Below are 23328 nucleotides of genomic sequence, written 5' to 3'. Positions count from 1 at the left end.
CTTGAACTGAGCCCTTGATACTCAAGGTTGGTTTGAGAGATTGCAGGGAATGGACCAGGAGGGTTGATGAGTCAGTGTGAAATCAGGGAGAAATCAGATGCCTAAGGGTTTCTAGCTTGAAATCCTGGGTAGATAACATCTTTCCTGGACTCTCAAATCTGCCCCATTCATTGCCATCTCTGTTCTTGGGCCACTATCACACTATCTTGATCTCTGGCTTTTACAAGGTCTTTTCTGTCCAAGATCTTTTATTACTGCTCTTTCACAAAACCTAGCAAATCCTAAAATGTTATGGACTAATTGATCTTTTCAAGGTACTAGCCTCTCCTTCTCCCCTGAGAGCACATCCGTTGATACGGAATTTCATCCTTAGGGCAGGATGGCGCTTTTATTCCACAGAAATGTTTGCACACCATGTTTCAGTAGATTGACATCTGCTATCATCAGGTATTCTGAATTTATTTATTTTTGTAGTGCTGGAAATTGAATCCAGTATGCCAAGCATATAATCTACCACTGAGCTACACCCCAGCCTGTTCTGAAATTTCTTTATATCCTTACCCATGAACTGTTTGAGGGCAGGGACCATGTCTTAGTTCAACATGTGGACTCCTAGTTCAATCCAGAGTGGGTATATAGTATGATCTGTTGGTAAAAAGCCAGTGACACAGGTAAAACATGAGGGATTCCTTGGCACCCTGCCCACAGTTCTGCTGCCTCTGTTTCCTCTCCTCTCCTAGTGGCAGGGGATAGCAAGGAAGGGTAGTAGGGAGGGATGGAGGCCAGATGGGGGTGTTCCTTCCCCCATGTTCTCTGTGTTCATATGTGTGCTTACCCACTATTTGGCAGCAAGGGGGCCAGGCCAGCCACCCCACAGCTGCTGTGGTGACGGAAAAGCAGCAGATGCTGGAGCAGCACCTTCAGGATGTTCGAAAGCGAGTACAGGTAAAGTAGGTCCTGGCTGAGAAGCTTGGATTGGGGATATCGAGAGTGGGTCTTGCGTGCACATTTTCATTCTTCTCAGAAATTTTTTTTCCCAAGGAAACCTTTTTTAAATTTTACTTTTGTTTTTGATTTATTTTAAACAGGATCTAGAACAGAAAATGAAAGTGGTAGAGAATCTCCAGGATGACTTTGATTTCAACTATAAAACCCTCAAGAGTCAAGGAGGCAAGTGAATATTAGAGACGTTAAAATCTCCCATAGAAAGTGAGTTTAAAGACTTTGTTTGTCTTAACTCTGTTAGACTTTATGGTGGGAGGTGAGGGACTCCTGTTGCTTAATGGTACCTCTTTTATTGTCTGTGTTTTGAGATGGGACCTTGCTAAGTTGCTGAGTCTGGCCTTGAATTTGCAATCCTCCTACCTCAGTCTCCTGAATAGCTGGGACTGTAGGCGGCCACCACTGCACCTGGCTCCGAAGCCTTATTTTGAAGGCTGAGAGTATTCCCTCTGGTCAAGGGGTCTTTCCTTTGCCTACAGACATGCAGGATCTGAATGGAAACAACCAGTCCGTGACCAGGCAGAAGATGCAGCAGCTGGAGCAGATGCTCACAGCACTGGACCAGATGCGGAGAGTAAGCGCCTTGGACAGCTTCCCTGGTGCCTTGCATGTCTTGTGGCAGAACTGGTTTCTAATAAGTTCCTTCTCTGGAACTGACTAAAGAATGTGGTTAGAGACAGTGTGGGGAAATGTTTTCTGACTTTGTTTTGGTTTCCAACCAGAGCATCGTGAGTGAACTGGCGGGGCTTTTGTCAGCAATGGAGTATGTGCAGAAAACGCTTACTGACGAAGAGCTGGCTGACTGGAAGAGGCGGCAACAGATTGCTTGCATTGGAGGCCCTCCTAACATCTGCCTGGATCGTCTGGAAAACTGGTAACAGTTGGAAGAGAAACTTTTCTTTTCCTTTTAGAAACTGAATTGAATTATGGTCATAACCATAGGCCCACAAAGTTAGTACAATCTCTTTTTTGGTACTAGGAAGTAAACCCAGCAGTACTTTACCACTGAGCTACTTCTCCAGTTCTTTTTATTTAAAAAAAAAAATTTAACTTTATTTTTGTATTTGTTATTTTTATGTGGTGCTGGGGATCCAACCCAGTGCCTCATGCCTGTCACTGATCTACAACCCTGGCCCCTTAATTTTTAAATTTTGAGTCAGTTTCTCTGTGTTATTTAGGGCCTCACTAAGTTGCTGAGGCTGACCTCAAAGTTGTGATCTACCTGCCTCAGCCTCCTGATTTGCAGATATTACAGGTGTGCACCACCACAGGGCTCTCTGCTCATTTTTTTCTCTATGCATGTTATTAACATTTTGAAGCATAATATCTGTTGAGAGTTGACATTGAAAGGGCTTGTGGGAATCATGCACATCGACCCCTTTCCTTCCTGCACCAGACCTACCCTGGTGAAGAGGCTTGTCCAAACCTGCACAAGAGTAAGCTTGGCTTAAATCCAAGTCTTCTTAGGCTGTCTATTCTCCTTTAGTTCCCAGTTTCACATTTTGACATATGGCCAAGTTAGGATGATTAAAGTGAGTGTCAATCTTTATAGTTCATATCCACCGAATCGGAGTCTAATGCTTTCATGTTCCAGTGATGACTCCACCAGTGTCTCCTAATGCTGCAAGTTTTAACATTTCTTCCTTTATGTCCAATCCCATCTTTGAAATTCGAAATTTTAGGAAGGGATTATTTAAAAAAAGCAAAATAAATTCCTTTTTCTTAATGTCACTGAACTATATTCTTAAAATGGTTAAAAATGGTCTATTTTAGGCCATGTATGTTTTATCACAATAGAAGAAAATTCCCCTTTGTTATTTGAGGGGCTTTCTTAGTGGTATTTATACCTATGGTATGCCCCTCCCTTTCTCTTTCCATTCCCACCTGTGTCTATTTACCAGTTAACTGGAAACTTTCCTATTTTACTGGCAGGATCACCTCATTAGCAGAATCCCAACTTCAGACCCGCCAGCAAATCAAGAAACTGGAGGAGTTGCAGCAAAAGGTTTCCTACAAAGGGGACCCCATTGTACAGCACCGGCCAATGCTGGAGGAGAGAATCGTGGAGCTGTTCAGAAACTTAATGAAAAGGTAACTTAAAATCTTTGTCACCTTCTCTCATCCCCTCGCCCCCCAAAAAATGTCCTGAGGTGAGAGATTAACTGACTTCAGAGGATCAGAAAAAAGACTTGTTACCACAGTAGTATGTGACAAGCTGACCTTTTCTCTTTCAGTGCCTTTGTGGTTGAGCGGCAGCCCTGCATGCCCATGCATCCTGACCGGCCGCTAGTCATCAAGACTGGTGTCCAGTTCACCACTAAAGTCAGGTAGGCCATGGCATTTCTGCTTGGGTGGAAGTTTTGTTGAAGGATACCTTTAGAGTCAGAGTTGGTGTTTTGTTTTGTTTTGTCCTGACATGGGCTCTCACCGTATTGCCTGGGCTGGTCTCCACATCCTGGAGTCAAGTGGTTCTCCCACCTTGGCCTGGGTAGCTGGAACTGTAGGCACCAGCACTGCACCTGCTTTCAGGGTTGTTTTTTTCAGGCCTCACAGGCGGTGATGTTGTGGGTATGAAATTTGCCAGCATGGTGTGTGTGTGTGTGTGTGTGTGTGTGTGTGTGTGTGTAGTACTTGGGATTGAACCCAGGGGCATTCTCCAGTAAATTACATCCTCAGCCCTTTTTTATTTTTTATTTTAAGAAAGGATCTCACTAAGTTGCCTAGGCTGGCCTTGAATTTGTGATCCTCCTGCTTCAGCCTCCTGAGTCACTGGGATCACAGATATGAATCACCTTCAGCTTGGTATTGAGTTATAAGTTTAATAAAAATAATACCAGCTACAGAGCATGTTCCTGTGATATTTTTCACTAAATGTTTTTTATTATCCTTTTGTGAAACTTCTATAACTTTGACCAAGTCCTTAGTTCTTAGGCTTTTTATCTATACCTTTTGGCCAAAGTGGGTAATGTTCAGCTAAAGATCAAAGATGGCCTGGAGGATGGATTTGGGATTATGACTTCTTTACCTCTTAGAAATGAGGAATTATGAACTTTACATTATCTAAACTGGAGGTTTGAGGTGGGGGAGCATACTGACTTTTTTAAAAAAATAATTATTTATTTTTTTTTAATAGGTTGCTGGTCAAATTCCCTGAGTTGAATTATCAGCTTAAGATTAAAGTGTGCATTGACAAGTAAGTATTCCTAAACATAGTTCCTTTTTTAGAAAAAAAAAATTGTCATTGTAGGTGGACAACATGCCTTTATTTTATTTGTTTATTTTTTTTATGAAGTACTAAGGATAGAACCCAGGGCCTCACACAAGCTAAGCAAGCACTCTGCTACTGAGCCCAGCCCTGGTCCTTTTTTTTTTTTCTTCAAATGAGGAACAGAGAAGTGAGAACTTTGAAAGTCTCTACCATCAAACTATATCTATCTCTGTTCAGAAATCTTTGTTTTGTGAACAAATGTTTCCAGAAGCCTTGTAGTATATTATTTTCATGCCAGAACAATGCTGGTGGTTTATACTTGAGTTGGGATAGCTGCTGTGACCATCAGTCCCTCTTTTTCTTTATTTAGTATTTATTTATAAATGTAATTTATACATATATGCCAAATGGATAGTATATGAAAAGAATGGATTTAAAAAAATGTTCCTGGGCCTTGGGATATACTTCAGTGGCAGAGTGCTTCCCTAGAATGTAAAAGGCTCTGGGCTCAATTTCTAGCAACCTCTCCACCAAAAAAAATATCATATAATGACAGTATTTTCAAAATCTAAAATATACTTATCCTTTGAAGAGATTAGAAAAAAATGTATACTTGTTTTTATTAGGTAATATAATTATCAGGAAATTTCATGAGAATAAACTGGAAAGTAATTATTAATGAAATCAAGGAAATTGACAAAGGTGTAGGTATAATAAATATGCAATAATGAATAACTAACCTTATTTTAGCTTTTTAATAGAAACATGATATCACAATAAACAACAGAAGTTAAAAATATATTATGATAAATTAACAGAAATATTTATGATCTATTTGAAGAAAGCTGAAATTTTAGTGAGGAAATGATGGTTTCAAAAGTGATGAGATAGGGGCTTGGGATGTGGCTCAAGTGGTAGCGTGCTCACCTGGCATGTGTGAGGCACTGGGTTCAATCTTCAGAACCACAAATAAATAAATAAATAAATAAAGATATTGTCTTCACCTAAAAAACTAAAAAATAAACATTTAAAAAAAGTAATGAGATAAACCCAACTATATGTATAACTATAATACTCTAATTTTTTTTTAAAAAGTGAGAAAAGTCATATTCCTGATTTTACTATATAGTTGTTGATTCTTCCTAGTTAATATAGGAACAACCAAAATATGAATAGGGTTCTTGAAAATCCATAATGTGTTTTTCTATTATCTTAGCTGAAAAAGATTTCTTTATCTTCTTACTGTAGCTGAAAAAGTAAACAAATTTATTTATGAAAAAGATAGCAATTTATTTTTTAAATAAAAAGATTTATAATTAGTATTAAATATAATACTTATTGTAAAGTTTACCATAATAATCATGTCTAAGTATACAATTCAGCTTTGTTAAGTATTTCACATTGTTGTGCAATAGGTCTTTAGAGCTTTTTCATCTTGCAAAACTGAAACTCCATACCAATTGAACAACTTCCCCTCATTTCCCCTTCCCTTTAGTTTCTGGCAACCACTATTCTATTTTTTTTAAGCCCTTTTTATTTTTTTATTTTGAGATAGGGCCTTGCTAAGTTGCTGAGATTGGACTCTAACTTGTAATCCTGCTGCCTCAGCCTCCTGTCTCTGGGATTACAGACATGAGCCACCATATCCACCTTAAATTTTTTTTTTAATTAAAAACACCTGGGAGAGGGAGTGGTATGAGAAGCTGCCCTCCTAGATATTAAAATGTGACACAAAGTTCCAGTTACTAATTTAGTGTGTTAACTAGGACAGAAATAAGTTGATTGATCATTGAAACAAAACCTGAAATCTAGAAATAGACCTCTAGTTTATATGGGAATTAGTATGTTTAAAAATGAAATTTCACCTTAGTGAAGAGAAGATGGATTATTCAGCAGGTGGTTTTGGGGGATTTTGATATTAAGGATTCAATTGGGAAGTTTAAATTTTATATTTTACTGAGGATTAAACTCAGGGGCACTTGACCATTGAGCCACATCCCCATCTCTATTTTGTATTTATTTAGAGACAAGGTCTTACTGAGTTGCTTAGCACCTCACTATTGTTGAGGCTGGCTTTGAACTTGCAGTCCTCCTGCCTCAGCCTTCAGAGCCACTGGGATTACAGGCATGCACCTGGTTCAAATTTTACTTTTAACAGTCTGTATGAATAGATTCTAGCATATTTAGAATTTAATAAGGGTATCTTGAGAATATAGGTAAATAAATATGTAATGGGGAAATGGCACAACCCCTTTGGAAGAACTTTTGGCAGTTTCCTAAAAAGTGAAACCTGCGTCTGCCATATGATGCAGTCCTTTCATTCCTAACCCAAGAAAAATGAAAGCAAATATACACAAGTGTCTATTAGCAGGTGAATGAATAAATGATTTGTACTGTATCCACAGAATATACTCACCAACAAAAAGCAAAGCTTGATTGATAGCTGTAACACATGAATAAATCTCAATTAGGCTGAGTAGAAAGAAACCAGACCCCCCAAAAGAGATATAAAAATATATATGTTCTAAAAATGTAAATGATCTGTTGTGACAGAAAACAATGGTTGGCCAAGGGCGGAGTAGAGTGTAGGCCTGGGAAATGGATTACAAATGGTCATAGGAAAACCTTGAGGGTGATTGATACATTCCATGGTTGTGCTGATGGTTTTACAGTTGGACATAGTATATATATATATATATATCCATAAATTAACCTGATCAAATTGCACATTTTAGGGCCTGGGGTTGTGGTTCAGCGGTAGAGTGCTCACCTAGCATGTGCGAGGTGCTGGGTTCAATCCTCAGCACCACATAAAAAATAAATAAACAAATAAAGGTATTGTGCCCAATTATAACTAAAAAAATTGCACATTTTAAACAGCAGAGTTTATTGGTTGCCAATTATACAACAAAATAGTAATACAAAAAAGGAATATATATACATATCTATACACATACATACATATACATATATATACATATATATGTGTGTTATATACATATATACATACATACATACATATACAGGTGCACACCTGTAATTCCAGCAACTCAGGAGGATTGCAAGTTCAAGACCAGCCTAGGCAACTTAGCAAGACCTTGTCTCAAAATAAAAAATAAGAAAAGGGCTAGGTGTCTGGGATTATGACTCAGCGGTAGAGAACATGCGAGGCCCTGGGTTTGATACTCAGCACCATATAAAAATAAATAAACAAAATAAAGGTATTGTGTACAACTAAAAAATAAATTAGAAAAGAAAAAAGAAAAGGGCTAGGCATGTAGCTCATTGGTAGAGCGCCCCCAAATTCAACCCCAGTACTGCAAATAAAAAAATAAATGAATAAATACATAAGCATAAGTTAGGCATGAGGGGGAACTTTCTTATCATGCGAACTGTTATGTTTTAAAATGTGATGTGTGGTGGCTGGAAATGAGGCTTAACACTTATTTAGCATGGGGCTGGGGATGTGGCTCAAGCGGTAGCGCGCTCGCCTGGCATGCGTGCGGCCTGGATTCGATTCTCAGCACCATATACCAACAAAGATGTTGTGTCCGCCGAGAACTAAAAAAAAATAAATAAATATTAAAAATTCTCTCTCTCTCTCTCTCTCTCTCCTCTCTCACTCTCTCTTAAAAAAAAATAAATTCAGCAAGGTTTATTAAAAAAAAAAACAAAAACACTTATTTAGCATGCTTGAGATCCTGGGTTTAATTGTCAGGACTACAACAAATAAACAAAGAAATAAGATGTGATGTATGGAAAGAAGTCTTATGAATGGTTTAAAATTAATCAGTTTTTGGGCTGGGGATGTGGCTCAAGCGGTAGCGCGCTCGCCTGGCATGCGTGTGGCCCAGGTTCGATCCTCAGCACCACATACCAACAAAGATGTTGTGTCCGCCGAGATCTAAAAAAAATAAATATTAAAAATTCTCTCTCTCTCTTTCTCTCTCTCTCCTCTCTCACTCTCTCTTTAAAAAAAAAATTAATCAGTTTTCTCTTATAAACACACATAAAATGTTCTATTTAACAAACAGTTCCTATTATTAATTCTATATATGTAGGTAAATATATAACAATAGAGAAGAACTTTTAAAATGGTTCCCAATTTTTAAAAAAGGGGGCGGGGGGACTAAGAAATGTGACTATATAAAAAATGATATATTCAGGCTGGGATTGTGGCTCAGCAAAAGAGCATTCAACTCACACATGTGAGGCCCTGGGTTTGATCCTTAGCACTACATAAAAATGAATAAATAAAGTAAAAGTATTGTGTTCAACTACAACTAAAAAATCAATATTTAAAAAAATGATATATTCAACACAGAATTTTAAAATAGAGTGATCACACTGGAAGAATATTTTCAGTAGTCTCAAAGAAGGTGCTTGCTCTGAGTTACAGGAAATAGCAGACCTTTATAGAAAATCCAGCGTGGCTTAAGTTAGGATATTTGCAACCCAGTATAACTGGAAATGCAGAGTTTGGGCAAGTTCCCAATGATGGTGAGATCAGTGACTCATAGAAGTCCTCAAGGATCCAAGATCTGTCTCTCTCCTCTGCCATTATTAACCATCTCTTGCCCTCCAAATTTCCCTTCTGGGTAGCTACATGGTTGCTTGCAGCAATTAAGGTAATGTGCTTTCTTGCTCATGTTCAGCTGAATCTTATAGAAAAATATAAGTCCAGCCTAAAATAGAATTATAAGTAGATCATGTCCTCACCTCTAGACTCTTGGTTTGTGGGCATGCTATGTTCTGATGAATGTAAAGACCAGGATTCCCCTGGAGTGTCTATTACTTAAGAATGTACAGGGATTTATGTTTCACATCTAAAATGTAACTAAATTGAAGAATTTCCCAGGAGCACCATCCATGTAAATAATACAGAGTAGGATCTTTGAAGAAATGCCTGTCCTCTCACCAATCTTAATCTGTGTTCTTAACAGAGACTCTGGGGACGTTGCAGCTCTCAGAGGGTAAGTTAAGCCTAGAAGCTTCCTTTTGTTTTGTTTAATCTAACATTATCCTCTGGCCACTCAGTCACCCTTGTGGTTGGTTTTTCTCCTGTGATTCAGATCCCGGAAGTTTAACATTCTGGGCACAAACACAAAAGTGATGAACATGGAAGAGTCCAACAATGGCAGCCTCTCTGCTGAATTCAAGCACTTGGTATGTCAGAGGAGCCCGAACCCCTATGTGAATAGGGCCTCTGGCCAAGTGAAGGTCTGGGATAGCTTCATATGACTTTTTCTTTTTTTACAGACCCTCAGAGAGCAAAGATGTGGAAATGGGGGCCGCGCCAATTGTGATGTAAGTTGTTGTGTATGAAAGCCAATGAGGGGAGGTTCTTTTGAGGGAGAGAAAGACAGAGAGTCCTCTTATTGCCCAGAATTAGAGGCTTTAAGCTGTTACTTCAGAAAAGTCACTTTGGGCCACCCTGAGGTGTTCAGAAGGCCCGTATACAGTGGAGTTCTCTGGCTTGGAGCATTTCTCCACGTGTCTGGGGAGTTAGCTCCTCATTTAGGAGAAGTGGAAAGTCCCCTGCTGAGTTGCTATCCACACCCACTTGGTAGGAGGGACGCTTTCCACCTTGCTTGGGGCTTTCCAAATTCCCTTCCATCTTTTGCCAGCTGGCTCCATTTTTACTGACCTGTTTTTCCAAATGAGATGGAATAAAGGGTGTAAATGTATCAAATGTTTTTAAGAACAAAACTGGGGCTGGGGCTGTAGCTCATTGGTGGAGCACTTGCCTAGCGCATATGAGGCCCTGGGTTTGATCCCTAGCAGTCAAAAAAGAAAAAGAAAAGCAAGATGTAAAATAATTTGAGTAGTGCATTTTTAAAAAATACACTGGCCAGGTGTGGTGGTACATGCCTGTAATCCCAGCAGCTTGGGAGACTGAGGCAGGAGGATGGCAAGTTCATAGCCAGCCTCAGCAAAAACTAGATGCTAAACTCAGTGAAACCCTGTCTCTAAATAAAATACAAAATAGGGCTGGGGATGTGGCTCAATGGTAGAGAGCCCCTGAGTTCAATCCCCAGTATCAAAAAAAAAAAAAAAAAAAAAAAAAAAGGCATTACACAGTTTTACATGTATTTACATATGTTTAAAACTTCTGAAGCCAGGCATGGTTGCCCATGTATATAGCTCCAGCTACTTAGGATGCCAAAGCAGGATTTATTGCTTCAGTCCAGGAGTATAGACAACCCTGGGCAACTTAAGGAGCCTGTTTCAAAAGTAAAACTTCTGGAGAAGTATATACCCACAGAGCTTATATATTAGTGATGATGTTAATAGACAAGGCTATTTTATATTATCTGTTATATTTGCATATTAAACTGAATATACTACCTCCATAATCAGAAAAGGAGTATTTTAAAAATAAATTCAAAGGACTGGGGATGTTGCTCAGGGATAAAGCATATATTTAGCAAACTTGAGGACTAACACCAAAAAGGAAAAAAAATTGTAATTCTATTTCTGACTATCTCTTGTTAAAAATAAGATTGCTGATGGGGCTGGGGTTGTGGCTCAGCGGCAGAGCACTTAAGGCCCTGGGTTGGATCCTCAGCCCCACCAAAAATAAATAAATAAATATATTGTGTTCAACTAAAAACTAAATATTTAAAAATAAATAAATAAATTAGGTGCTGCTGGGTGTTGTGGCACACACTTGTTGTCCCAGCAATTTGGGAGACTGAGGCAAGAGGATGATAAGTTTGAGGCCAGCCTCAGCAACTTAGTGATACCCTGTCTAAAAGTGAAAGATAAAAAAGACTCAGGATATAGCTCAGTGGCAGAGTACCCCTGGGTTCAATCTCGAGTACCAAAGACAAAAACAAACAAACAAAAAAATAAGGTTGCTGTTCTGCTGGTGGGAGTAAATATTGTTAGTCACTTTTGAAAATATTTTGCCATTATAATAAAGGAACATAGCTGGACATATGCACTTAAAGTGTCAGCTCTTCAGGAGCCTGGGACAGGAAGATCACTTGAGCCCTGGAGTTTGAGGCCGACCCAGGTAACATAGTGAGATTCTGACTCTTACGAAACAAAACAAAAAAACTATACCCAATAAACAAGCAGAGGTATTCACAGGATTCAACAATAGAGAAATCTTTGCATTAGAGTAGCAGGAGACATTTACAAAGTATCAGTGCTACTTAATTTTAATTTAGAACTTAAAATTAAAGAAGTACTCATTAACATTATAATGGAAAACTGAGTTGTGGTGTAGTCCTGTAATGGAACACTATATAACTGTGAAAAAGAATAAATTGCAGGTGTCCCCACAAATTTCACATTGAATGAAAAGTGAGCCAGAAAGAATACAGAGTGGGATTCCATCTGTCTGAAGTATACAATCATCTCAAACTAAACAATATATGGATTGTTTAGAGAAATAAATAAACTGTAAAGAAAAGCTAGGAAATGATAAATCCAAAAATAAAATGGCAGTTATTTCTATAAGAAGATGGAAAGAAATGGAGTAGAGGAAAAACATCTGCAAAATTTCAGTGGTAATGGTCTTTTAAACTGGGTGGTAGGGCTTGGGGTGTAGTTCATGTAGTTCAGTGGTAGAGGAGGCATGAGGCCCTGGGTTGATCTCCAGCACAACAGCAACAACAACAACAGAAGAAGAGAAGAAAGACAATCCAGTCAAAAAACTGGGCGGCAGATTCACAGATGTTCTTTTTTAAAGTAGGGATTGAGCCTATAGCACTCTACCACTTTGCTCCATCTCCATCCCTTTTTAGTTTTTATTTTGCCTTTTCCTAAGTCGTACAAGCCTGGCTTTGAACTTGTGATCCTTCTGTCTCAGCCTTTTGAGCACTGGGATGACAGGCATCTGTCACCGCTCATGGCAGGAGTGTCCATTGTTTTGTTGTTTCTTATGCCTTACACCTTTATAAGTAACCTGTAGGATTTGTACGATATTATAATAAAAACCAAGTGAAAGGTCAGGTTGAAGGTCAGCATCGGAGAGTCCACATATTAAAGAGAGCATGTGCTCAGTGTGTATCCTTGGCAATTTGTCTGTGACCATCCTATGGCTCACCCTTCTTTGCATAGTAAGGCTGTGGAGTGTCACTTTCTAAGACTGTGGCTGTTGATACCAAGTTCCCTTCTCTCTGAAGAGGAGTGTCTTTCTTGCTATTGTAGGCCTCCCTGATTGTGACTGAGGAGCTGCACCTGATCACCTTTGAGACTGAGGTGTATCACCAAGGCCTCAAGATCGACCTAGAGGTAAGTTCCGCAGAATTGGGGTGGCCTTACATGCAGGGATGACTCAGGACAAAAAGGTCTAGTGAGATTTTATTACTAGAGAAGGTGGAATGATCACAGTTTCCTAAGTACAATATTTATTTATTAGTTTTTTTCCTCCAAAAGATTCTTGGTGTCCCATCCAAGAATAAAATTTGCTCGAATGCTCAGAAAACGTGTGAACACTTGACTTTTGGCAGACTTGATATGAGAAACTGTATTTAGAAAATGATTAGGGTCAACTGTAGAAAGTTTGGGCAAAATCCTTAGCAGCCACTTTTTTTTTTTTTAAGTTGTAGTTGGACACAATATCTTTATTTTATCTATTTATTTTTCTGTGGTGCTGAGGATCGAACCCAGGGCTTTGCACATCCTAGGCAAGTGCTGTACCGCCAATCCCAGCCCCAGCAGCCACTGTTTTGAGTATGCAGAAAATCACGGCATTTGCATTCTTTTGCATGCCTTCTGGATCTTTAAATTGAATTAGACTAGGAAAAGCAGGAATCCTAGGCTTTGATTTCTGAGTCTGCTGTGTTTCATGGGAAAATGCAGATTCTTGGGATTTTGGAGAATGTCTTTTCCAAGTCTTATAAATGGGGAATCTGGGACTGAGGTTGTAGCTCAGTGGTGGTGTGCTTGCCTACCACTGGCTTTGATCCTCAGCACCACAGAAAAATAAATAAATAAAATGAAACCATGAGTCAAAATGCATCTTTCCTCAAAAAAAAAAAAAAATGCATCTTTCCTCCTTAAAAAAAAAAAAAAAGTGAGGAGGGTGGGATCTGGGGCTTGAGTCAGGCTTTGAGCTGTCAGATTGTACAAGTTACTGGTACAGACCCAGCCAAGCCCCGGGCCTGGGTTTGGCATGCTCTCCCTCTGGGCGTTGCGCTGACTCAGTGAGAGTCATTGTCCTCCTCCTTTTTTTTTTTTTTTTTTTTTTTACTCCAAACCTGTGCAATATGGAGATTTTGGAAGTTGTGAAAACCCCTCTGCCTCCCTAACTCATCCCCCACACACTCCACAGACCCACTCCTTGCCAGTTGTGGTGATCTCCAACATCTGTCAGATGCCAAATGCCTGGGCCTCGATCCTGTGGTATAATATGCTGACCAACAACCCGAAGGTTAGTGTCCCAACCTCTTGGAAACCACGTTCTCTTGTAACTTCTTGGTACCTGAGGCAGGTCATTAGCACTACCCTCTCATCTAAATGAGCAAATGTGTTATTTTCAATAGAACGTGAATTTTTTCACCAAGCCCCCAATTGGAACCTGGGATCAAGTGGCTGAGGTGCTGAGCTGGCAGTTCTCCTCCACCACCAAGCGAGGCCTGAGCATCGAGCAGTTGACCACGCTGGCAGAGAAACTCTTAGGTCTACATCTTGCCTATTCACCCCGCTGCCCTCCTCAGACCAGGAATCTGGCCTGGAGGCTTGAGTAAGGCACCCTGCTGGTGCCAGGTTGGGAAGTCAGGGCACTGAGCAAGTTTGCATCCTGGTGACCATTTTTTATGAGGTGGGAGGAAGATTTCTTTTCTCTTGGTTGCTGTCTGACCTTAGAAGATACCTTAAGTGTGTGTTAGAGGATGGAACTAAAGGCTTGACATTTCCCATCCATTTCTTCAGTAAACTCAGGCTAGGTTTTAAGTTTTCTCCCCTCAAAAAAAAATTTAAGTAGAATACTTTTTGTGTTATCTAGACTCAAAGTTAAAAGTAGCTTTGTCCTGTGCTGCTACAAAATGCAACCTTCTAATCCTAGCTGTGAGCTGGTTAGTGTGTGCCTGGTCCCCAGACCACCACAGCAGGCTAGGAAAAGTAGGGGGGCTTGATACTTACCCACCCTCTGCTGGGCTAAAGGGCAACTCGGGTGTGGGAATCAGGTGACAGATATGGGCATATGTGTTTGCATGTGTGTTTGTGCAAAACATGTACGGAGGCATGCACACACAATGGCTACCTTCACACACGTGAAAGCCAGTGGTTCCTGGCCCATTGTGGGGCAAATATATGTACTTTCTGTTTTTAAGAAATAAGATCTTGAACAAAGCTGAAACTTTTCTACTTGTTTTTTTTTTTTTTTTTTCTTTAGGACCTGGTGTGAACTATTCAGGGTGTCAGATCACATGGGCTAAATTTTGCAAAGTAAGTGATCTTGTTAAATTCTTGTGGTCACCTCTTGGGAACAGAGTGCTCATCTGGGAGGTAGTTGTAGAGGACTCGAAGCCTAGAGATCTGAACTCTTCCTCCAGCAGCCAGTGGGACCTCCTGGAGGGTAAATGGGCTGGAAGGACTTTGGAGGTATACTGTGTTCCAAGAGGGAAAAGGCTGGATGGTGGTGGACTTAGCTTTCCTATTATTCTTTTCCCTAGGAAAACATGGCTGGCAAGGGCTTCTCCTTCTGGGTCTGGCTAGACAATATCATTGACCTTGTGAAGAAGTACATCTTGGCCCTTTGGAATGAAGGGTAGGTTGAAACTCCTGCCTGGCAGAGGGCACCGTGCGAACATGTCACGCGTGCTCTCTCAGTAAGCCAGTGGCTGGGGATGCCCTCTAACAATGTGGTTGCCCCTCTTTGGCTCCAGGTACATAATGGGCTTCATCAGTAAGGAGCGGGAGCGGGCCATCCTGAGCACCAAGCCCCCAGGGACCTTCCTGCTGAGATTCAGTGAAAGCAGCAAAGAAGGAGGAGTCACTTTCACTTGGGTGGAAAAGGACATCAGTGGTAAGCCTGGCTCTGCTTACCCCACCCCTTGCTCTGCTGTCACTGCTTGGCTGCTACTAGACACTAGACACAAGCACCGACTGCCCCCTGGAGGTCGTAGATGGCCTCAAACTTGCCTCTCCTGATCCCAGGCTTTGTATACAGTTGAGTAACTTCTCTTCAGATTCTCCCAGCGGAAGAATTGCTTTGTCAGGTTGCTTGCTCCAGTGGCTGATATTTGTTGATTTAATTTGAGATTTAAATTTTATTCTTTATCCCATCTCCTTTCTTCCCTAACTTATTAATATATCTTAAGCCTGGGAACCAACTAAATAGCCTTTCAAAGTCAGCCTAAGCCAAGTATGGTGGTACATGCCTGTGACCTGAGCCACTCAGGAGGATCAAAAATTTGATGTCAGCCTTAGCAACTTAGTGAGACCCTGTCTAAAAATTAAAAAAACAAAAAACAACAACAAAAAATATTTTTTTTTTAAAAAAAAGGGCTGGGGATGTAGCTCAGTGGTAAAGCACCCCTGGATTTACTTCCCAGTACCACAAAAGAAAAAAGGAGAGTCGGGGGAGAGTCAATCTCAGTGCCCCGCAACTGGATGGCTATTCAGGGTATCAAACTCTGGGCTGGCATAACTCTTCATGCAGAAAAGATAAACAAGCCATATTCTCTGAGATTACTGGCTATGGGTTTCATTATCTTTCCTTCCCAAATCCCATTAGGAAAGACCCAGATCCAGTCAGTGGAACCATATACCAAGCAGCAACTGAATAATATGTCATTTGCTGAAATCATCATGGGCTATAAAATCATGGACGCTACCAATATCCTGGTGTCTCCACTGGTCTATCTCTACCCTGACATTCCTAAGGAGGAGGCATTTGGAAAGTATTGTCGGCCAGAAAGCCAGGAGCATCCGGAAGCTGACCCAGGTAGTTGTTGATTTTCCACATTTATGGCATTTACTTCTTGGGGGAAGTTGGAAACTACAAGATTCTTCGAGGATAGACAGGCAAATGTCCAAATAACTCTTATCTAGTAATATCGGAAGGTTTGAGACTCTGCCTTGGGTCTGGTGTGCTTTCTTTTATTATCACTAAATGCATGGCCACTGTCAGGTGAGCTGAAGGAGGAGGGCTTGCTGGAGGAGATGGTCCTTAGTGGCATCGCAGCCTGGTTTGCGACAGAGTGGGGAGTGTCATGTTTGTAGGGGAGGACAAAAACTGGTGAGAGGGGTGTGAAATTGGTATTTAGAATGTACAGCTATTAAAAATAAGAAATTTTTCAATGTACAAGAGCGTATGTAGTATAAAAGTTAAATATAAGTTTACGTTAAGCCTCTAGTCTCTGGGGCTGTCCCAAGTATAGAGGAGGTAGAGTCCTCTGGTCTGTTCCCATTCAGTGCTTGCTGCTTTGACTCTCTAGTCTCTGTCCACATCCTGATGAGGAGCCTCTATTTGCCAAATCTTTGCATTTATGTATTTGGTGCTGGGAATCGAACCCAGGGCCTCACACTTGTTCAACAAGTGCTCTGAGCTACACCCCCAGCCCTTTATTTAATGTTTTGTAATTATAGAACCAACAGTGGGCTCTTTAAAGTAATCCTTTGGAGATTTGACTTCTTTGCCCCAGTTGCTTTTCAAAAAACTGTTCTTGTAGGGCTGGGGTTGTGGCTCAGTGGTAGAGCACTTGCCTAGCATGTGTGAGGCACCGGGTTCAATTCTCAGCACCGCATACAAATAAATAAAATACAGGTCCATCAACAACTAAAAAAATATATTTAAAAAACAAAAACCAAAAAACTGTTCTTGTCCACATAGCACACATGCACAACCCCACTGGCTGCCCTCCTGCCCTTTTACAGGAATTCCCTCCAAGGATTTTTCAGGGTGGGGGGAAATGAGACTTGGAAGAGGGAATTTGAGCTCGTTGACAGTTGACTTTCCTTTTCCCTTTGTTCTGTATTGAGTTCAGTTCATAGTGTGGAAGAGTTTAGCTTTCACTTCCTGTCTACTGCTTATCTCTCTTTCCACCTTGTGTTTCAGTTAGGAGATCTGTTTATCAGCCTTTCTCACACTACTCTTTGTTCTTTCTGCACAGGACATTGAGGTTTAAGTGCTGGTCCTTTGGACTAATTTTGCTTTCAAGATCCCAGCTCCCAGTCTGAGGCTGCATCCTCCATCTCCATCCATCCTATGGGCAGGAGGCACATCCTTTCCTGTCAGGAGACATTCCCTTGGGGGCCAGGCACTGATCACAATAAAGAAACTAACTACCTAAGATGTGCCTGCCTTGTGAGTGAACATAGGAGCTTGGCAAGAGTGTGGCTAGAGGATAGGAACTTTCAAATGAGACTCTCAGGGAGGTGAACCTGTGACCATTTCTTCTCTTTTTCCATCTTGAGAGCATTATGGTATGAAAGTTTCTCAGAGATAGATCCTCTTTCCAGGACTCTTCCCTCCTCCTTACTTTTCCACCAGAATCCCACACAGTATCTTCTTTTGGCCTGAAGGAAGGATTCTGAGCCACTTATAAATTAGATAAAGTACATTCACAACCTTGTATGGTGCCACATGTAAATCAGCTTTTTCTTCTTTATTGGGCTTTAGTTCTTGGCTTCCACAGTTCCCTCTTAGGGTAAAGCTATTTTTCTCAGCTCCCTTGATCATTGGAGAATGAAATCCTTTTCTCTCTAGGATGTCAGCTCCTCTCAGGTCTGGACCAAAAGAGTTGAATTTATGACACCAGAATTCTGCCTCCACAGTTTCTTTGGATTCTGTATTGATTTTAACCTATTTCTTGGTCAAAAAGTAAACTTGGCTAGCCACCTACAGGCTGCCCCTTGGTGCCCTCTCAGACTCTCATCATGCATCTGATCCCTCAGTTTCTCTGTCCATCCCCCCATGTGTCTGTCTGTGCTTTTCTTGACTCAAACACCTTGCCTCCTATGTAGTTTGTTCACCTGGATCCTCAAGGTCCTCGACTTCTGCCAGGGTTCTCAAGGCTCCTGGACTTCTTAGTGCAAGCATTCAGTATCCAAAATTCATTGATTCTAATTGTCACATTTCTAACAACAGAATCAGAATTACAAATGACTGGGATTATAGATGATCAGAACCTCTTTCATCCTCTACTTGAGAAAGTGCCTCGCCCCAGGACTCTTAGCTATTGAAGATGTCCCTGGGCTCTCTGGTCTCCTGACTTCTAGTTGGATCAGTTGTACTTCACCACATGACACCTCCCCTGTGTATACAGGCTGCCTTTTTTTTTTTTTTATTGTATTTATCCAATTGGGAGATTACTAATATCCTCCTAGAAAAGTATTCGAGAAGCCAGGTGTGGTAGCGCACACCTATAATCCCAACAACTCAGGGGACTGAGGCAGGACAATGGCAGACTCAACAATTTAACAAGGCCCTCAACAACTTCTCAAGAACTTGTATCAAAAAATAAAAAGAGCTGGAGATGTAGCTCAGTGGCCGAGCTACATTTCCTGGGGTTCAATCCCCAGGAAAGAAAGAAAGAGAAAGAGAAAAATAAGGTGTGATAGAGGCAGATTATAGTGCTTGTAGGAATAGAAATAAAACCCTCAGCTTGGGAAGCCATTGTTTTTGTGTTCTCTTAAATACTGGGTCATGTTGGTATCTGGGTGGAACACTATGCCAAGTCTATATAGAGTTGGTTCCTATAGGCAGAGAATTTATCTAAGAGATATGACCAGGCAAGAGGAGAGTCTTCAGACCACATGGAGACAGTTGAATGTTTATATAATCCAGGGAAAAACTGAACACAAGGTTGCCATTAGTCTAGGCTCAGGTGAGACAAGGTACACCACAGTCTCTGCAGCTCGGCAAAGCCTTATATGAAGAATTGGACTTCAGACTGCAAATGCCTGAGACATCAAATAGTACGTGATGAGGAAGGGCAACCCCTGTGGTCAGATGGAGGTTTTCAGACAATCTGTATAAGGATGGAGTTTCATGTCTGCATCAATGAGGCCAACAGCTTCCTTCAGTCCTGTACACATAGGTCACCATCAGTAAGTCCAGTTTTCTTTTTCTCAGGTGCTGCCCCCTACTTGAAGACCAAGTTTATCTGTGTGACACCGTAAGTGGCTTCCTTTCCCAAATGTTGCATTCATTTCTGATGTCCTCAGTTATCCCCCAGGAATAGGGAGGACACCGGGTGAGAGTATCCCATGAAGGGTTGGAAGCTCCTGGGCTGTGTTTAGCACTCAGAGTGACCTTGTGTGTTAAAAAGCTTGAGCTTTTATTTTTCTGTTGGAGACCAGAGTTTGATGGCTTGTGTGTGTGTGTTTTGTTCTTTTTTTTTTTTTCCTCCATTGTGTCTTGTCAACCCGGCCCTTTCCCCTCCTGCCGCTCCCCATTTCCTACAGAACGACCTGCAGCAATACCATTGACCTGCCGATGTCCCCCCGCACTTTAGATTCATTGATGCAGTTTGGAAATAATGGTGAAGGTGCTGAGCCCTCAGCAGGAGGGCAGTTTGGTGAGTATTTGGTGCTCAGACTTTGTCCCTGTGAGGCATGTCGGCCCACTTTCCATGATCTTGATGTGTACAGAGCCTGTCACCACATTGGTAGGAGGAGGTTCTAGAGCACTCCAGCAGAAACAGAATGTACACCATGAATATAAATATAATTTTTCTAGTAGCCCTATTGAAGACAGTAAAAAGCAACAGATGAAGTTAATTTTTACAATATATTTTATTGAACCCAGTAAATCTGATGTACATAAGAAAAAAATTAGTTTTGCATTTTTTTTTTTATTCCAAGTCTTCTAAATGTAGGCTTTTGACAACTATAACACACCTTGATTTGGACTAGTCACATTTTAGGCACTTGGTGCCTAAGGCTGCCATGTTTAGATCTTCTTGAAACATGGAGAGCTGGGAGTGAGTCAGGTAGGAAAGAAGCTGAGCCCTTCCAGAGGGCAGGGCCCTGTAGGAAGGGGAGGAAATCTGGCTTTTCTGACCCTGTTTTGGCCTGAAGGGGCAGAAGACTGGTGAGCATGGTGACCTGAGCCCTGTCCCCTGAAGGGCTGGGGGGATGTGCCCTGCCTGCTTCAGGGTCAGGTGGCTGAACCAGCATTTTCTCTCTCTTCAGAGTCCCTCACATTTGACATGGAGTTGACCTCGGAGTGTGCTACCTCCCCCATGTGAGGAGCGAGAACGGAAGCTGCAGAGATGTGACTGAGGCACCTACCCGTGTTCCACCGCCCCTTAAGCAGCCAAACCCCAGAGCATCTGAAGCTCCTCTTTGTGGTTCCAGATTTTTTTTTTTTTTTCAAATCTCCTACTTCTGCTATCTTTGAGCAATCTGGGCACTTTTTAAAATAGAGAAACGAGTGAGTGTGGGTGATGTGCTTTTATCTAAATGCAAAGAAGAACGTTCTCTGAGACCCTGATGGGGGCATGGAAGGGGGTGGCCAGCGGGAGAAAAACGGAAATGTCTTGTATTCTTTTGTTCCCCCTGCCCTCTTTCTCAGCAGCTTATTGTTGTCGTTTGTTGTTAGACAAGTGCCTGCTGGTGCCATCGGCATCCTTCTGCCCATTTCTGTGAGCTAATGCCACAGGCTGCCTGTAGCTGCATACTCTTGGCATTGCACTTTTAACCTTGCTAACGTCCAAATAGAAGATAGGACTATCTAAACCCCTAGGTTTCTTTTTAAATTAAAAACATAATAATAATTAAAGGGCAAAACACACTGCAGCAGCATAGCCTTTCTGCATTTAAGAAGACTCAGTTCATGGCCTCCTTGGTGCTTTAAGCATTCAGCTATCTTCAGGCTGATAATTTATATAAACCCTGAAATGGGTATCAGATCAAACCCTTAAAAGACATCGAAGCTATGGCATGGCTCTTGGGTTTGAACTGGGAGGGTTGAGGAGAACCAAACATCCCAGACTCTTGTTATTTTATTTTCCTTGGAGTGTGTTGGCCTGCTAGAGGGTAAGGCTGGGAGGGGGGCCTGAAAATCCTTGCTCCCTTTCTCTTTGGACTTTGGCCCTTGTTCAGAGCCAGCTTGTTCCTGCGTGTTCCTTATCAGGCCTAGGATCCCGCTGGCTTCCTTTCCCACAGATCCCTGCTAGTGGCACAGCTCCTTCCCTCGTCTAAAGGACCCCTGTCCCATTTGTTTTAGGAATCCTGGTCTTAGGACCTCGGGAGATAAAAGAGAGAAGTTATAGGTTGAACATGACTCAGACTCCAGGTCCCCAACAAAGTGTCTAGTTGAGCTCAGGGAATATGGTTCTTATCCCAGTTTCTTGGTGACATCCAAAGGCACCTGTACCCCTTCTTCACTTGTTAATATAGGGCCAAGGCTGACTGATAAAATCAAGGTCTGTCCCTCCTGTGAGGTGTACACACCTGGCCTCCCCCAAAGCTGGTGACTGTCTGCCCCCTCTGGGGCCCCCGGGTGAGGCAGAACAATGCCTGCACCTGCTCTGGCCTTCCTGTCAGTGCCTGCCTCCGCCTGTCAGCACACCTCCGCCCTGCATTTTGGAACGCTTAGCAGCTGGCGACATGGGCCTTCTCTGACCAAGAGGCATGGCTGGATTTGGTGACTCAAAACCACCTTGCCTCAGTTGATCAGATTGATAGAATTCTGTTTGTTAGACCCAGATTAACTATAGCCTGGATTAAGGGGGTGAGGATGAACAGGGCTTGCCTCGACCACCTGTGTCCTCTGGCCTCAAGATGGTTATTTGTGTAGGGAGCTTTCCCTTCTCCAGTAACACTCTTCAGTACACAATAAGCTGAACTCATAAACTGAGAGAATATGTAGAAAGGTGAGGCTGGGGCTTACCTTTGGGTTTAATCCCTAGGGACCTAGGGCAAGGGCTTGGGCTTCTCTGGAACAAGTATTATAAAGTTCATGGCTTTAGGTAGCATGCTCGCCTGGTTTTAACTGATTATATATAGCAAAAGTTCTGACAGGAGCTGAGTCTTATTCTGGCCCCCCCTTCAAAAAAACAGAGTCCTCAGGACCTGCCCATTTTTTGTCTGTTGTCCCCTACCGGTCCCCAGCCAAGCCAAGGAATTCCCGTGGTTTGTAAGCTGCTGTCCCTAGCCACTGCATTCGAATTCCAATGTATACTTCCTAGTGTAAAAATTTATATTATTGTGGGTTTTTTTTGTATATTGCTGTATCTACTTTAACTTCCAGAAATAAAAATTATATAGGAACCGTCTAATAGCGTGGCAGCTCCATTTGTGCTGACGAGGCTCCTTTTGCCCTGCTTCTGTCTGGAGGGGTCTTCCACTCAGGCCCAGCTGGGGTGGGAGCAAGAGGGCCTTGGGAGGAAGAGGCCCCAGCTCCAGGACTGAGATTCCCTTCACCTCTCATTCCTGAGGTGATGCCTGGCCCCCCATCTTATGTTAGCCACTAGCCTCCAGGTGAGAGGTAACCCAGGAGCAAAGGGTTATAGTCCAGTGACACAAAGGTGTCAAAGCAGCCCTTTCCCTCTTCTCTTCTCTCCTCCCTCCCAAAGCTGCTGTGTCCTGTCTGGGGTCCGATAAGCTACCTAAAGGGGGGTTGGGGTGTAGATTCCCTCCCAAGGCCTTTGGCTATAGTTGCCCGTTATCGCCTTCTCTTCAGTTCACTCAGTGGGAACAACACACAGACATTTCACTAGCTGGTTGCTGTGGGGCCCCTGGGCGGTCAGTGGCGATAATTCAGGGAAAGGCCACCAACACCAGTGCTGGCTCTGCATCAGCATCCCCCCGCCCCCACTCACGGCCCCAGTGCCATGAAAACAGAGCCAGTGTGAGATACTGCGTTTCCCCTGCAGAGATGCAACCAGAGATAGTGTGGCTGGGGCGGGTGGTGGCGCCTGCCTTCTCTCCCACCCCCACCCTCTACCGCCTGCCAGCCTGCTCTGGGCCCCTGCACCTCCCTGGGACAGACTGTAAGCCCCTGCCCCCAACCTGCTTTGAGTTCTGAATAAACTTGTCCACAGTTCCTTACTCCCCCACCCCACACTCCAAGCCCCAGCCTCACCTCCTAGACTGACCACAGCTGGGGACTAGGAAGCCTACAGGTGGGAAGCTGGTCCTCTCTCCTCCCTGGCCAGCCTTCCTCACACTCAGGCCAGAGCGGCAGTTGGATGGTGCCACCTGCTGGTCTC

At 42.3% G+C, this 23328-nt stretch overlaps 1 protein-coding gene across 4 annotated transcripts in view; it reads left to right on the top strand.

Moving 5' to 3' along the window:
* Positions 1–20626, top strand: part of Stat3 (signal transducer and activator of transcription 3) — a 58101-nt gene extending 37475 nt beyond the window's left edge. Inside the window, exons 5-24 of one of the 4 annotated variants that reach the window (XM_026386749.2) lie at positions 850–945; positions 1089–1170; positions 1482–1576; positions 1725–1876; positions 2935–3093; positions 3237–3329; positions 4136–4195; positions 9154–9183; positions 9283–9376; positions 9470–9517; positions 12371–12454; positions 13497–13595; positions 13708–13843; positions 14559–14611; positions 14839–14933; positions 15052–15191; positions 15903–16112; positions 19245–19287; positions 19627–19689; positions 20306–20626. In XM_026386749.2, coding sequence (XP_026242534.1) covers positions 850–945; positions 1089–1170; positions 1482–1576; positions 1725–1876; positions 2935–3093; positions 3237–3329; positions 4136–4195; positions 9154–9183; positions 9283–9376; positions 9470–9517; positions 12371–12454; positions 13497–13595; positions 13708–13843; positions 14559–14611; positions 14839–14933; positions 15052–15191; positions 15903–16112; positions 19245–19287; positions 19627–19651 — 1794 coding nt within the window. In that variant the 3' untranslated portion in view covers positions 19652–19689; positions 20306–20626. Of the gene's footprint in view, positions 1–849; positions 946–1088; positions 1171–1481; positions 1577–1724; positions 1877–2934; positions 3094–3236; positions 3330–4135; positions 4196–9153; positions 9184–9282; positions 9377–9469; positions 9518–12370; positions 12455–13496; positions 13596–13707; positions 13844–14558; positions 14612–14838; positions 14934–15051; positions 15192–15902; positions 16116–19244; positions 19288–19576; positions 19690–20305 lie in introns of all 4 variants that reach the window. The other 3 variants (XM_026386747.2, XM_026386748.2, XM_026386746.2) reach the window with 3 other exon arrangements.
* Positions 20627–23328: the final 2702 nt, after the last annotated feature.

Source organism: Urocitellus parryii, chromosome 7 (assembly GCF_045843805.1).
Source record: "Urocitellus parryii isolate mUroPar1 chromosome 7, mUroPar1.hap1, whole genome shotgun sequence".
Classification (NCBI taxonomy): Eukaryota; Metazoa; Chordata; class Mammalia; order Rodentia; family Sciuridae; genus Urocitellus; species Urocitellus parryii.
The sequence above is the reverse complement of the archived record's forward strand: the minus strand, read 5'-3'. Positions and strand labels throughout refer to the sequence as shown.